This window comes from Camelina sativa, chromosome 14, assembly GCF_000633955.1.
Source record: "Camelina sativa cultivar DH55 chromosome 14, Cs, whole genome shotgun sequence".
NCBI lineage: Eukaryota > Viridiplantae > Streptophyta > Magnoliopsida > Brassicales > Brassicaceae > Camelina > Camelina sativa.
The window spans coordinates 15,115,096-15,129,213 of NC_025698.1; the positions used below are offsets into that span (position 1 = coordinate 15,115,096).

General features: G+C 32.1%; 1 protein-coding gene and 1 pseudogene across 2 annotated transcripts in view; both read right to left on the reverse strand.

Moving 5' to 3' along the window:
- Positions 1-2,747, reverse strand: part of LOC104741559 — a 10,182-nt pseudogene extending 7,435 nt beyond the window's left edge.
- The window catches only part of LOC104741558 (probable LRR receptor-like serine/threonine-protein kinase At1g29720), an 11,584-nt gene continuing 6,678 nt past the window's right edge, over positions 9,213-14,118 (reverse strand). For both annotated transcript variants that reach the window (XM_010462440.2, XM_010462441.1), the window contains 19 exons: positions 14,019-14,090; positions 13,636-13,707; positions 13,466-13,537; positions 13,329-13,391; positions 13,166-13,237; positions 12,792-12,851; positions 12,624-12,692; positions 12,463-12,510; positions 12,341-12,382; positions 12,168-12,211; positions 11,687-12,078; positions 11,374-11,572; positions 11,253-11,273; positions 11,020-11,151; positions 10,813-10,931; positions 10,494-10,704; positions 10,150-10,381; positions 9,915-10,065; positions 9,213-9,822 (listed from right to left, as the gene is read on the reverse strand). In XM_010462440.2, the coding sequence (XP_010460742.1) occupies positions 9,445-9,822; positions 9,915-10,065; positions 10,150-10,381; positions 10,494-10,704; positions 10,813-10,931; positions 11,020-11,151; positions 11,253-11,273; positions 11,374-11,572; positions 11,687-12,078; positions 12,168-12,211; positions 12,341-12,382; positions 12,463-12,510; positions 12,624-12,692; positions 12,792-12,851; positions 13,166-13,237; positions 13,329-13,391; positions 13,466-13,537; positions 13,636-13,707; positions 14,019-14,090 (2,449 nt within the window). In that variant the 3' untranslated portion in view covers positions 9,213-9,444. The remainder of the gene's footprint in view (positions 9,823-9,914; positions 10,066-10,149; positions 10,382-10,493; positions 10,705-10,812; positions 10,932-11,019; positions 11,152-11,252; positions 11,274-11,373; positions 11,573-11,686; positions 12,079-12,167; positions 12,212-12,340; positions 12,383-12,462; positions 12,511-12,623; positions 12,693-12,791; positions 12,852-13,165; positions 13,238-13,328; positions 13,392-13,465; positions 13,538-13,635; positions 13,708-14,018; positions 14,091-14,118) is intronic.

Here is a 14,118-nt window from a genome sequence, read left to right on the forward strand (position 1 = left end):
AAAAATCAATGTTACTCGCAGATCATGAGAATGAAGCAGCGGAGAGAGAGAATAGAGAGAGCTAGCTAACATATAAGTGAGGTATTGCATTGAAGCCCACTCCATTGGGATTGTTCCCGAAAGGTAGTTTCGACACAAGTCTCTGCAAAGTGCAAACAAGAGCAAATGCCATTAGAAATACTACAAAAGAAAAGATATAATTAAGGCTAATTTAGATAATTTTATTAGAGTAGACAATATATTAGTTTATTAAATTTCTTGCAAAAAAACAAAACTTAGAAATATCCATTTGGTTAAACAAGTAAGAATTTTTTCTGATATACTTGTTTAACCAAATCTTACTTGTTAACCAAATGGATATTTCTAATTTTTTTTACACCAGTCCAGTAGTATCATAAATATAATCTGATTATACAGTTTTTTGGGTGACAACAAAAAGTAAAGCAAAGAATAAAAAAAAAATTGATGTTTAAAAAAATTATGAATAACCAAATAACAAACAAAATTATTTCAAATTTACTTCAAATAAAATGTTCAGTCCACGCGTCTGTCTACAGGTCTATCGTGGGTTAGTAACTGGTAACATACTATTTTACTCAATACCAAGTCATAAACTAACATAATATCACAAAAAGTATAGTGTACCTTAGTCAATCCACGTGAAAAATATATTTTATTTATATTAGTGAAAGTATGTAAATATATATATATATATATATATATATATGTCTTTATGTTTAAAGTACAACGTAATGATATGATACAATAACTAAATGCTTTATTAAAATTATTGGATAAATATAATTAAGAAGATAGAAATTCTATTTTCTACAGCTCTTAAAAATAGCTAAAGCTGGATTGGTGTAATATTGAAACTGCAATTTTTAAAATTGTTTTACCGTTGAAAAATGATAAAGCCCAACCAATAGCACAACATGATATCTCAGTTTGCAGTGAAGAGACAAATATTAATGTAGCCCGAAAGGTACCTCCGATTTTTTTTTTTTTTTATATATATATATATATATATATATATAGATTCTAGTATTCTACGATCAAAAGTGTACGTTTGGGTTTGCATTTACACGTTATTACTGTCACAATTTAAATAACAAAAAAAGAAAAGTTCAGATAATTTCTATTCTCTAAAATCAAACATACGTTTCCATTCAATTATTTCAGATTTTGTTTGTTACTTTTTCCATTCCACTTCCATTTCGTTTTTGCGTTTGCTGTTTATAATTTCTGCAATTTATATAGCCCTTTGTTTGTTTTTTTTTCCTTTTTGAAAAAGAAGCCCTTTGTTTTCTTAACATGTATTGTAACCATGTCTTGCAAATTGAAAAAACATCGAATTAACTAATCATATAAATGTGAACTTACATTCTCCGGAGATATCGAAGCTTGACTAACTGAGGTGGAAGTTTGCCAGGAAGACTCATGGTCTTCAGATCTCTGTTTTTATAATTTTTTTATTATTATGCAGAAAAAAGTATATTAAGATAGAAGAGAAGAAAGACTAAACGAAGAAAAGACTAAAGAATAACACTCACATTTCTGTAATATGACATGTGGCGTTGTTACAATCACAAACAATGGTGTTTTTCATCTCCGGAACAAACTCAATTTCTGGTATGGTCATCAGTTTTCCTTTAGGACAAGGGTATCCGTTGCTTAGGTTCAACCGTCTCGTGAGTCCAAGTGTAATAGCTATCTCCTTTAGAGCATTCACTACATCAATATAACAACAAACAAATCGATTGTGTATACAAATTATTTATATGTACTGATCGATTACAGATGACTATGTTTTGTAAGAATTTTCCAAAATGGCGATTCTTCTTGTACATTCATCTGGAGGAAGAGCTTGGGAAGAGGCCACTGTTATATTTGTGAGGGAACTTGTGATGATGGTGAAGANGTTTGTTTTTTTTTCCTTTTTGAAAAAGAAGCCCTTTGTTTTCTTAACATGTATTGTAACCATGTCTTGCAAATTGAAAAAACATCGAATTAACTAATCATATAAATGTGAACTTACATTCTCCGGAGATATCGAAGCTTGACTAACTGAGGTGGAAGTTTGCCAGGAAGACTCATGGTCTTCAGATCTCTGTTTTTATAATTTTTTTATTATTATGCAGAAAAAAGTATATTAAGATAGAAGAGAAGAAAGACTAAACGAAGAAAAGACTAAAGAATAACACTCACATTTCTGTAATATGACATGTGGCGTTGTTACAATCACAAACAATGGTGTTTTTCATCTCCGGAACAAACTCAATTTCTGGTATGGTCATCAGTTTTCCTTTAGGACAAGGGTATCCGTTGCTTAGGTTCAACCGTCTCGTGAGTCCAAGTGTAATAGCTATCTCCTTTAGAGCATTCACTACATCAATATAACAACAAACAAATCGATTGTGTATACAAATTATTTATATGTACTGATCGATTACAGATGACTATGTTTTGTAAGAATTTTCCAAAATGGCGATTCTTCTTGTACATTCATCTGGAGGAAGAGCTTGGGAAGAGGCCACTGTTATATTTGTGAGGGAACTTGTGATGATGGTGAAGAACAGAAGAAAACTTGAGAAGGCGATCGACATATCTCGGTAGAAACTGTGTATGTAGTACTGATTTTTTTGTATGTGTATTTGTTTAGTTAATGAAAAATCTATCATCAACAAGCCAAAAAACAGTTACTTATATAACATCAATTTATCTATTAGCTAGGGTCCTCATGGGTTGTCGGTGACTAGAGAGAGTAGAGATATAGGCTGTGAATGGAAACCCCTTTAAGTGCGTATTTCAATTATTTTTTAGGAAATCTGTATCAAGTCACCAATCACACACTTACTTAGTAATTTGAGTTTTTCATAAAAAGAAAAAAAAAACAGTTGGCGTTTTTGTAGGAGGAGTAGTAATCAATGGACCACACTTTTTCTCTTTAGCAACCAGATACCTAGCGGTTTTCTAATAAGTAATAACGCATATGATCAAACAAATTATTTATTTATTTTTTTGGTTATTTATTTAATGAATAGAATAATGTTAATATACTCCTATTTTAATTATAATTCTATGTTAAACTTTTTTTCAATTTTAAAAGTTTTAAAAGTTCTCATAAATAAATTACTTTTTTTTGTCAAAAAATACATTATTTCTCCACAAATTATAAAATAATCATTTTAATATAAAATAGATTTATAGACAATAAAAAACTGTAGTCAGTTTTAATCAAAATATATGATTAAATTATATCATTCAAAAAGTATAATATTTATTTTAATTAGATTTAAAATTTTGAAAAAGAAATAATATTTTACTCAAGAAACAAATTTATGTTTAAAACAATGTATTTCTTCACTAGTAACAATATACATGATTACATGATTAATTTAATATTTTTTTGGTTTTAAAAGGTTATAAATAATAACAATAAAAAAATAATTTAATTTATAATATGTTTGCTTATAATCTTTATTTAGAATTTGTATTTATAATATATAATTATACTAATTATTAATACAATAATATAAAATCCGCACCACAAGTAGTTTTTACCAATCAAACATTCTTATGTACCGTTTATGTTGCATTAACCGCACTTGTCCCACAAATACATTTGTACCGCACGTACCGCAGTTCAATCGTACCGCACTATCAAATCGTTTGTCCCACACAACCAAATCTGTTGTTACCATTTGAACCTGTATATTGACGAAAAGTCGAAAAGAAATGTTAATGTCGAGTTGATAGGAGTGAATAGTGATGTTCATAAATAGTGGATGTTTCTTTTTTGAAAACGAGAAATGATATTGATGTTTCTTTTTTTTTGTATGTGTTACTTTCCAAATTAATTTTAAATCTATGTCGAAAAGCAAATGGTAAACACATAAAGCATATTAAAGTGATGTCGAGGACATCACCCCATCTTATACAGTACTACCAAGATAAAGCATTTATTAAAGTGATGTCCAAAATAAATAAAAGAAGAACGCATTTAAAGTATGTTCCCAGGACGAAGATTCAAAGTAAACGCGGTGAAGATTCAAAGTCAACTTTGTTATAAGGGAATTTTTGGATCTCAATTTAATTTATCTGTTATAAGACAAACTTTCCAAGTATCACACGTTCGCAGCGATATGAGATTCTAAACTTTAATTAGACCACAACGATAACTTTAGACTATGTGAAATCAGAAGCTTTGGGAGAAGCAGAGGTTTTGCTCTGGTTTCTCATTCTGATGTTAGCTCGCGCAATGTAATAATGGAGATGTTTCTGGTTACGGATGTGTTGATGTCTTGATGATGCACTAATTGAAATGTGATCTAAATTTAAAGTATTTGTTGGTTTTTATTTTCTAATCAATTTGGGGGTTTCAATTTCTGTTTCAATTGTAGTTACATTTATTTTCTATATAATCACGTAATCTTATTCATCTCTAATCAATTTGGGAGTTTTAATTTCTGTTTTAACTTTTAACTAGGATCGGATCCGCGCTACAGCGCGGAGGAATAATTATTGATATATTACGATTTTAATAGATTGGAATATGCTATATTTTTATTTTTACAGTAAATCATATACTCCCTCTATTTCATAATATATGATGTTTAGAGAAGTATTTTTGTTTCATAATATAAGATGTTTCCAATTTTCTATGCAACTTTTAGATTAAATTTATATTTTATATTATGCAGACTTGTTTATGATTGGTTAAACTTTTTAAAAGTATCTTAATATGCGTGTTTTCACTAAAACATCCTATATTTTGGAACGGAGGGAGTAATTGAGTAATGAGATTGGATAAAAAAATAGTAGGGAAAACAAAAAAGTTAGTAAATGGTAATATAATGAGTTTTTTTTGTCAAAATAATGAGTTTTGATACCTGAAAATAAATATTAAAAGTTTAGAGAAAATTCTAACAACACAAATGAATAGATAATTCAATTTTATTTTTTATGTTGATGAGTTTTGCTTAAATTGTCGATTTTATTTCTTGTTTACAAAAACATATATATATATATATATATATAATTATTGTACTCATCATCCGAATAAGAAAAATTGATTAATTAATATTATGAAATTTTCAAAATATTTAGGATCTTTAGATACATATTATTATTACTGGTTTCAAAATAACAGTAATTGATAAATTCTAAGATAAAAAAAAAATTCTTATAAATTCGAAAATAAGTTTTGATATTAAAATGTATATGATTTCATTATTGTTGCATTGTAATTAACATAACTAAAAGGGAAATGATAGAACTTTGTGTTCACATATAAAATCATCGATTTGGTTAAAATATAAATTTAAATATATGTAAATAATATTAGTTGCAGAAAATAAAACATTATAGTTTCTATATTATGTCAAATTATTTACAAAAATGTAAAATAGTTCATATACTAAGTCAAGTTATGTATATACCTGAACATAAGGAGATAGTAATTTGATAATTTTCATAATGCTTCATATATCCAAAAAAAAATAAAAATATATTAATCAAATTCATAATTTGGGTTGTAGTAGTAATCTGCATCATAATTAGAAAGATATTGAATAAAATTTTGTACATACCCGTATCACATAAGAACCTATGAGTTTGTTTTGATAGATTCACAATGTTTTTGATGTTCCTGTAAAATAAAATAAAAAATATTTCATAGGATAAAAGAACATGAATATATATAAACAATAAATCATAAATAAAAACTTCAGAAAAACATAGAAAAGTTGGAATGAAACAATTGAATTCCAAATGTATTGCTTTATATAGTGAGGAATGGGTGTCGATTTTTAGGGTTAGTAAGTTGATTTTTTCTAGAAAGATCTGTTTTGGCTTGAACAGAGTTTTAAGTGATTTCCTAATAATTATATAAATATATTTAGAATATTAATAGTAATTTCGGATTTTAAGGTAATTACTTAAACTAAGTTATTGAATTTGTAACTGATCTTGTATTAATATTGAATATAGTCATATAAGGAAATATTTTTTTAGTGATTAACGATATTTGTGTTTTCGAAATCAATTAGAATACTAACAGTTAGGTGAAAACTTGCGATAGGATATTTGGCAAATATATGATATATTTATAACTAATTGATATTTTAGGATTTTGTTTGTTTAGCATAGAAATTAATGAGATTTCTGATAGATGACTAAAATTTTGGAACAATTTGGTAATCAGAGATTATTCTACAATAATTTTCCAAAATTGAAGCATCATTTGATTTACTAATAATATTATTTTTTTTACTTTCCTACATTATAATATTTTAAAACTTTTTAAAAGCTCAGAATTTTTAAAAGTTTCAATATTAATAATAATTTAAACTTTAAAAAAATCTTAAATATGAAAAATTTAAAAATTTAAATATGCTCAAATAAAAAAAATCTTATTAAACACTATATATAGAGTTTTCAAATTTAGAGGCCTGGTTCGAACATTTGTAAAAAAATTATAATTTGTAAAAAATGATAACCGATGTGGGATATTTTTTTCTTTCTGATGGAGTAAGATTGAGATCTCTATCTTTTGCGAATTCAATATCCTTAATTTACGGAATATTTTTGTAAGTTAGTATAACAAATAATGTTGATTTGATTTAGATTTTATTGTTAAGCTTATAATAAATCTAAATTTTATACGATAAATCTAAATAATTACTAAACTTTATATGTTTCCTAAATTTTAGGATTGAATAATATTTTCGAAATCAATATGCCATATGTAGAATATTTTGTTAACATTTATGGAGGCAGTTAGTGTATTTTTTTTTTTGGTAAGAAACCAGGAGAAATCTCCCAGCTATTTATTCATGACAAGAAAATAAAATTAAACAAGAACATTCTTAGGACACGCAGGCCCCATTAAATCATTCTGAAAAATCGAATCAACAACCACTGACATAGTACCAAGCCGTTGGAAACCTAACGGTACTGAAAACGCATAGGACGCTAAACCATTTGCTAAGTGGTTAGCTTCTCTATACACATGAGACACCCGGACTATCTAGTCCCTCGAGATATAGCCATGACACAAACGTACCAGGAAGGACAAATGATGCGACTCGCCAATCCCTGTCTGTAAAAACTCAACCACCATCTTCGAGTCCACCTCCAGCTCCAACCTCGTGATCCGCCGTTCCCAAGCAATGTAGAGTCCGTAATATACGCCCCACAACTCTGCTAAAAGTGCGGAACACCTTCCTATGTTAACCACAAAACCATCACACCAATCACCAAATTCATTACGCAACACACCTCCAGCTGTGGCTAATCCAGGGTCCCCTCGGGAAGCCCCATCAGTATTTAGCTTATACCAGTCCACCCTAGGAGTTGACCACTTGATCATTCGCTGAACCCGAATAGGAGTTCCGCGAGTAGGCACACAATTCACACCTGCAACCAAAATTTCCTTCACAACATCCTTAATGAACTTGACTCTATCTCTCCATACTTTATTTTCTCCAAAAATGTTCCCACATCTCCATTTCCAAGCCCACCAAATAGCCATGGAGAACATAATGGACCAAGAACCGTTGTCCGCCTTGATCGCACCACACAAGTTTTCATACAACCATTCCAATAGTGACAAGTCAAAAAAGCGTTGCCTCCACCGCAACGGTACCAATCTGCTCCACAACCCTGACATTGCTGGACAATCACGGAGGATATGAATGATAGTTTCCACCCCACCCTTACAAACCTGACAGACATCAGAATTACTCAAATGACGCCTCCTTCTCTCGGATTCTGTCATGATCGTCTGGTTCCCAACCAACCAAAGAAAAGCCCTTACCCGCTCAGGAACAGCAACTCTCCAAATACAGTTAAAAAACTTATCCATCCTCTGTCGCGGTGCAGGATCCGTGGTCAGTAAGGCATATGCGGATCCAACAGTAAAGCGGCCATCACTAGTATTATTCCAAGCCAACCTATCTCGCGCTCCAGTAACACTATCTATGACCACTGCAGCCAGCTCCAGTCTCTTATTCTCCGATATATAAGGCTCTATTCTGGAAAAATCCCACCCTACACCATCTCCATAGCTTACAAGCTGATAAAGACTCTGAACCGTGTGGAAGCTCTACTCGTGCCAGATCAGCTAATGATTGATTTGTCAACCATTTATCTGTCCATAAACTTAACGTCCGTCCATCACCAGAGGCAGTTAGTGTATTAATCAGTAGGAATCGTTGGTGAGAGATTTATTGATGTTTTCTATTTATGATTTTTATTTATTATAGTTTCCTTTTTTTTTTGATAATCCGATGACCCATTTAATTCGTCGCGGGTTTATTTTGACCCGAATCCGACAGCTTTACTTTCGGGTTATTTTCTGAAATTGACCCGACCCAGAAGAATTTTTGTACTTCTGTTTTACTTATATAGGGATGCAGTTACATTTTATTTTCTATATAATCACATAGTCTCATTCATTTCTAATCAACTTGGGGGGTTTTAATTGTAAGACATAACGAGTCTATGGCATTAATGGGTGCAGTTACATTTATTTTCTATATATATAATCATGTAGTCTCATTCATTTCTAATCAATTTGAGAGTTTCAATTTTTGTTTTAATTGTAAGATATAATGATTAATGGGTGCAGTTACATTTTACTTTCTATATCATATAATCATGTAGTCTCTTTCATTCCTAATCATCTGAGAAAAATCAGACAATAAAATAGCATTCAACAAAAGTATTATTGTTCTCTGTTACACACCTCTTCTCTATTCAAAGGCCTCTGTTTTTTTTTTTTGGAAGTATTAGAGATCTCTGTTCTACTATCTTTTTCTAACATTGTGGTATCAGAGGTTTCGGTCCCTTTGATCTTGATCTTATTCAGAACAACATAATCATAAGACAAAGACGATGGCTTGAAATGCAAGTCATTACCAGTACACTCTAGGATTTGATCATTCTCTCTGCCTCCTTCACTCTAACTGTAACTGATCGTTTCCCTACTCGAATTTTTATTTTTTTCAATAGTAAAATGTTTAGAAAAAATGATAGATATATTTAATGAAGAAATTTGTTTCTGCAGGGTCACTTATGTAAAACATAAACTCTAGATTTGGTTAAATGACCATATTCATATAGTTAATCCAATCAATGTTCCATTTTATGTCATCCGAGTCAATCCAATTTGTAATGGGAATGAGTTCGGAAGAAATGTTCAACCAAAGTGAGAACAAAGAGACTTCCATAAAAATATTTGATTTGAGTTTGACAAACATTCATAAGAGATACATACATGTGCTTTTGGACGTACATTAATGTTAGCTTATAGTACAGTTCCAGACAAATTTAGTGATATAACTATAACTTTAGGAATATAACCTCACAAGCCTCTCATAAAGTAATAGGGAAAAAGGTAACATGCACAGCTTTTGATTTTTCAGAGACGAGGATATATGGTTATTCTACGGTTGGAGTTTGGATCACGGATTGCGGGTATAATGGGTAGAGATCAGACACAGAGGATTTTATTGTTGTTGTTGTTGTATTGTCGGTCAGACCAGACGTGCTCGAGCTACCATGTGTATCAAAGTCACTCAGCTTTGACATGCTCCAGTTTTCTCCATATAAACCAGGATCTGACATAACCTTTGGTATTTCGATCTCTCCCTGGAGCATTTTAACAGCATCTGACATTGCTGGCCTCAAGGAAGGAGATGAGTTTGTGCAAGTGAGAGCAACTTTGATCATTCTTACGGCTTCATCGCTGTTGAACTCACCTTCGAGCTTTGAATCTATGATCTCCATTATATCCCCTGTCTGTTGCAGCGTCAGTGCCTGTGATTTGATATAACAAAAAGGGGTTAAAGTTAACTTATGGAAACAGATATACAGAATGGCCTAAAGAGAAAGAAAAGCTCCATTGTTACCCAATTGATAAGCGAGACGTGATCAACACTTCCCTTCTGTTTTGCATTATTTTTTCCACTAACAATTTCTATTGCCACAACACCGAAGCTGTACACGTCTGCTTTATCTGTCAGTTGACCCCATAGTGCATATTCAGGAGCCATATATCCGCTGCAGCATTAGAGAAACCAAGAATGAGGTTTCTTAAGCCATGATGCGGTTTTAGTTTTACGTTCTACTTCTATATGTACTTACATGGTTCCTGCAATTTTGGTGCTAATGTGACGGTCTTCTGATTCATGGAGCCTAGCCAACCCAAAATCAGATATCTTTGCATTAAGGTCAGCGTCTAGAAGCACATTAGTTGTTTTTATGTCACGGTGAACCATCCTCATCGTCGATCCTTCGTGGAGGAATGCAAGACCTCTTGCGATTCCAACACAGATTTTTTGTCTTGCTTTCCAGTCCAGTTTCAGGGAACCCTTTCCTGGAAATGGATGTTAACCAAAGTGATATTACACCACATTACATATAATAACATTGACGCTTGATTTAAACATGTAATATTGAGAAACATGCATGCATTTAAATTAAATTACCAAACAAGGCAAGAGCAAGAGAGTTATTTTCCATGTACTCATACACGAGCAGCAATTGATCCTTGTCGACACAGCAACCATAAAGCTTGACAAGGTTTGGATGATTCAGACCTGAGATCATTCCTATCTCATTCACAAATTCGCGGTTTCCTTGGCATGACTTAGAAGAAAGTTGCTTGACTGCTATCATAGTTCTATCCGACAGTTCTCCCTGCAATATATAAGTTTCTCATATCAGTAACCTACCTACTAATGCCATATTCTCTCACGTATGTGCCTACGGTTTGAGAAGAACTTGGTCTGTGATCATTTAGCATACTTTGAATACAGATCCGAAACCTCCTTCTCCGAGTTTGTTGGCTTCATCAAAATTGTTTGTTGCAGCTTGTAGTTGCCTCCAAGTAAAGCAAACCGTTTGTAGACTCTCGGCTCTCAGATCTGTGTGATCACGTTCACAACCGAAAAACATTACTAATGCTAATGCTAATACGAATCGGTGTTGTACAAGAAATGATTTCGTATATACCTCTTTCTTTCTTTTTATTGTGTCTAATCCATCTTCTCCTAGCATATATTCCCAAAGCCAAGAGAATTGCTACGAAGGCACCCAAAACCCCCATAATTAGGAGGTAATTCATGGGATGTTTTATTTTCTCCGCTACAAAATGAGACACAACAAAAGTGTAAATATGTTTTTTTTTGTTATCAATTATAGAAAGATTTTTTTTTTTAAGGATTTTTTTTGTTTTGTTTTTGGACCTCCACAACGTGGCTCCAGACCTGAAATTTTAAATGATGAATACTAAAGTAAGGTCACTGAAGCAGATAATTGATTGTTAAGTAAACTGAAGTTTGACGAGCTGAGGAGAAGGCTACTTACTGTGATGACACAAGGAAATTGCAGAAATAAGGGGACCATAATTTCCTCTTCCAGGAATAAGGGTTGTCCCTTTCCCTGCCCAATAAAACCGAATCTCTAACATATGATCCGTCACATTGACATTCATACTTTTAACAACAGGCTTAAGAGTGTCGTTAGCCTCCTCTTTGATGTTAAAGTCTTTCAAAACCAATACATCCTAACAAGTGAGATCATATAAAATAATGTGACTTCCAATTCCATGCACCTTAATTATTTTCAAATATGATTACAAAAAGTGCAATTATATATTCAGTATATGTTTGCGTTTTACCTGAACATAGACATCAAATATGCGCCTACCGACATGAGTGTATAGTTCTTTGTTTAAAAACTGAAGCTCCATAAAATGGAGTTTCACATCGTAGGCTCCATTTTCCAAGCAAAACGCATAATAAACGAGAGAGAGAGCAGATCGACGTGCAGTCTTATAAAGATCATGAGGATAATCTCCATATAGTGTTGAAGTATTTGAAATGGAGTACACATCATCATCACTTGCATCATCGGTAAAGTCACCTGTGTTACTGACTCCCCAGTTTTCGAAGTGCTGATTTGATGCAGAGGTGGTTTGACGACTGTTATCAGTTTGGTAAGTTGTTGTACCAAAGGAGTTTGTAATAGTTACATTTTCTCCACCACAATTTATATGTAGTGATCGCTGATCTACAATCGATAACAAGTATCACCATCAGTAGTAAAAAACTAATGCATGTTAGAGAGATATAAATCAGAACGGCTCAGTACAAACTTACATTTGTTGCATTGGATTGGAGCCGCGCATGGAAGAATCCCAGTTCTGTATGACAAGGCGATCAAAATAATTAGGCATCTCAAAATACTATTTAATTATTGCCATATATGAAAGTAAGATGTTGTTAAGCTTGATTTGTTCTTGTAGCAAAATAGAGCAGAAGAGTGTACTTACAAATTGTTCTTCAAATATGAGCTTCGGTATTTGTTAATGTTACTGATCATTCAACAGAAAGTGAGAGCATAAACAAATATATAGAAAACACTATAGTTTCTACCATAATTTCATTCACGTACCTCTCCTGGCAGTTAGACGACCATGAGAAATTGTTATAAGAGAGATCGCTGTGAATATTCACCAAACATAGAAAAACCGACAAGAAGATATATTAGTTGACATATATGGCAGAAAAATTCTCAAGCCATACATACAAAACAAGTTAAGGCCTGAAACGTACATATAAGATTTGCTGTTGCTCAAAGCACCAGATTCAATGTTTCCAGAAAGCAAATTGCCAGTCAAATAGCTAAAAGAACATGTTAAACGGTAAGTAAATTATACAGAGTAGTTCTGTTGTACGTGTTCACATTAAAAGGCCTCCAAAGACAAAGATTATAACACTTACGTCTTTTTTGGAAGGTTTTGTAGTTGAATTTCACCAGTCAATTTGTTAAACGATAAATCACTGCAGCAAACCACGTATATAATAATAATAAATGAATTTGCTTATTTATAGATTTTGCAAACATTCATAAATATATTTTTCTCATACTTGCCTATCACTCTAACAACATCTTTTTCTATCGATGCCACATACAAAAATGTACGCACTACACAGTATACTATGCACACTTCTCACCGAAATAAAATGTACACTATACACACTTAGTCCTACGCAAAACTATTCCGCAAGTAAACTTAAACAAGCTTTTTTTTAAATACAAAAAAAAAAGAATCTAGTTTTGATATGTTTCAAATTAATGTAATCAAGAAACTTACAGAATCCGAAGAGTTTTCAAATTCCATATGTAAGGAGGAATTGGACCAGACAAATTCACATTCCTCAAAACCCTGTAACGGAGGAGTTTAAGTTTAACATCCTCGCTCAGATGAAATCAAGCCTCAAGACGAGACACATAAAGCTTCATAGGTAAATACATACAGATTTTTGAGTTTGTTAGATAGTTTTGGAAACGAGTTTATCCCAGTCGTATCACTAATGCTCCTGCATATTGCTCGAAACGTCAGTATAGTTTCAAATTTCGTTTTGGTAAATCTATATTGAAAATAGTTCATTACAGTTCAGTAAGATTTTCTAGGCGGGCCACTGTATCAGGAATAGGTCCTTTCAGTCCACTTGCGTATATATCTCTGTAAATCATAACCGACGACACATGTTAGAATGACAAAGAAGCACAAACTATATAAATAAAAAACTAATTAGAAATAGTGATGATGGAAAATCTTACAGCCTTTGAAGACGAGACCAGTTGCCGATATATTCTGGGATGGTGCCAGTAAAGTTATTGTCAAATATCTTACTGCATAATGAAAACAAACAAAACTAGTTTAGAGCTTTGTTAAACTTATTTTCTTAGACTTGTATAATATGTTTTCTGGACTATCTCTTCACATCCTTAAGTAAGCCTTTCGCAAGTGTCAAATCAATTCACACTACAAAGAAACAAACCATGCATACCTAAAGTGAGGAACACTCTCAAAGCAAAATTCCTAATCAACATGTATTCATGTGTTAATCATCTTCAAGTCTAATTAATTAAGAAGAGCATTTCCAGTTAAAAACGCAAGCCTTTTGAAATCTTTCATAGCTAAGTATAGAGCAACAACTTACAATTTCTCAAGGTTGACTAGTTTAGCGAAAGAGGTAGGAAGGCTTCCAGTAAATTGATTGGACGCAAGATCCCTGCAAAACACGGTTTCACAAAAGGATA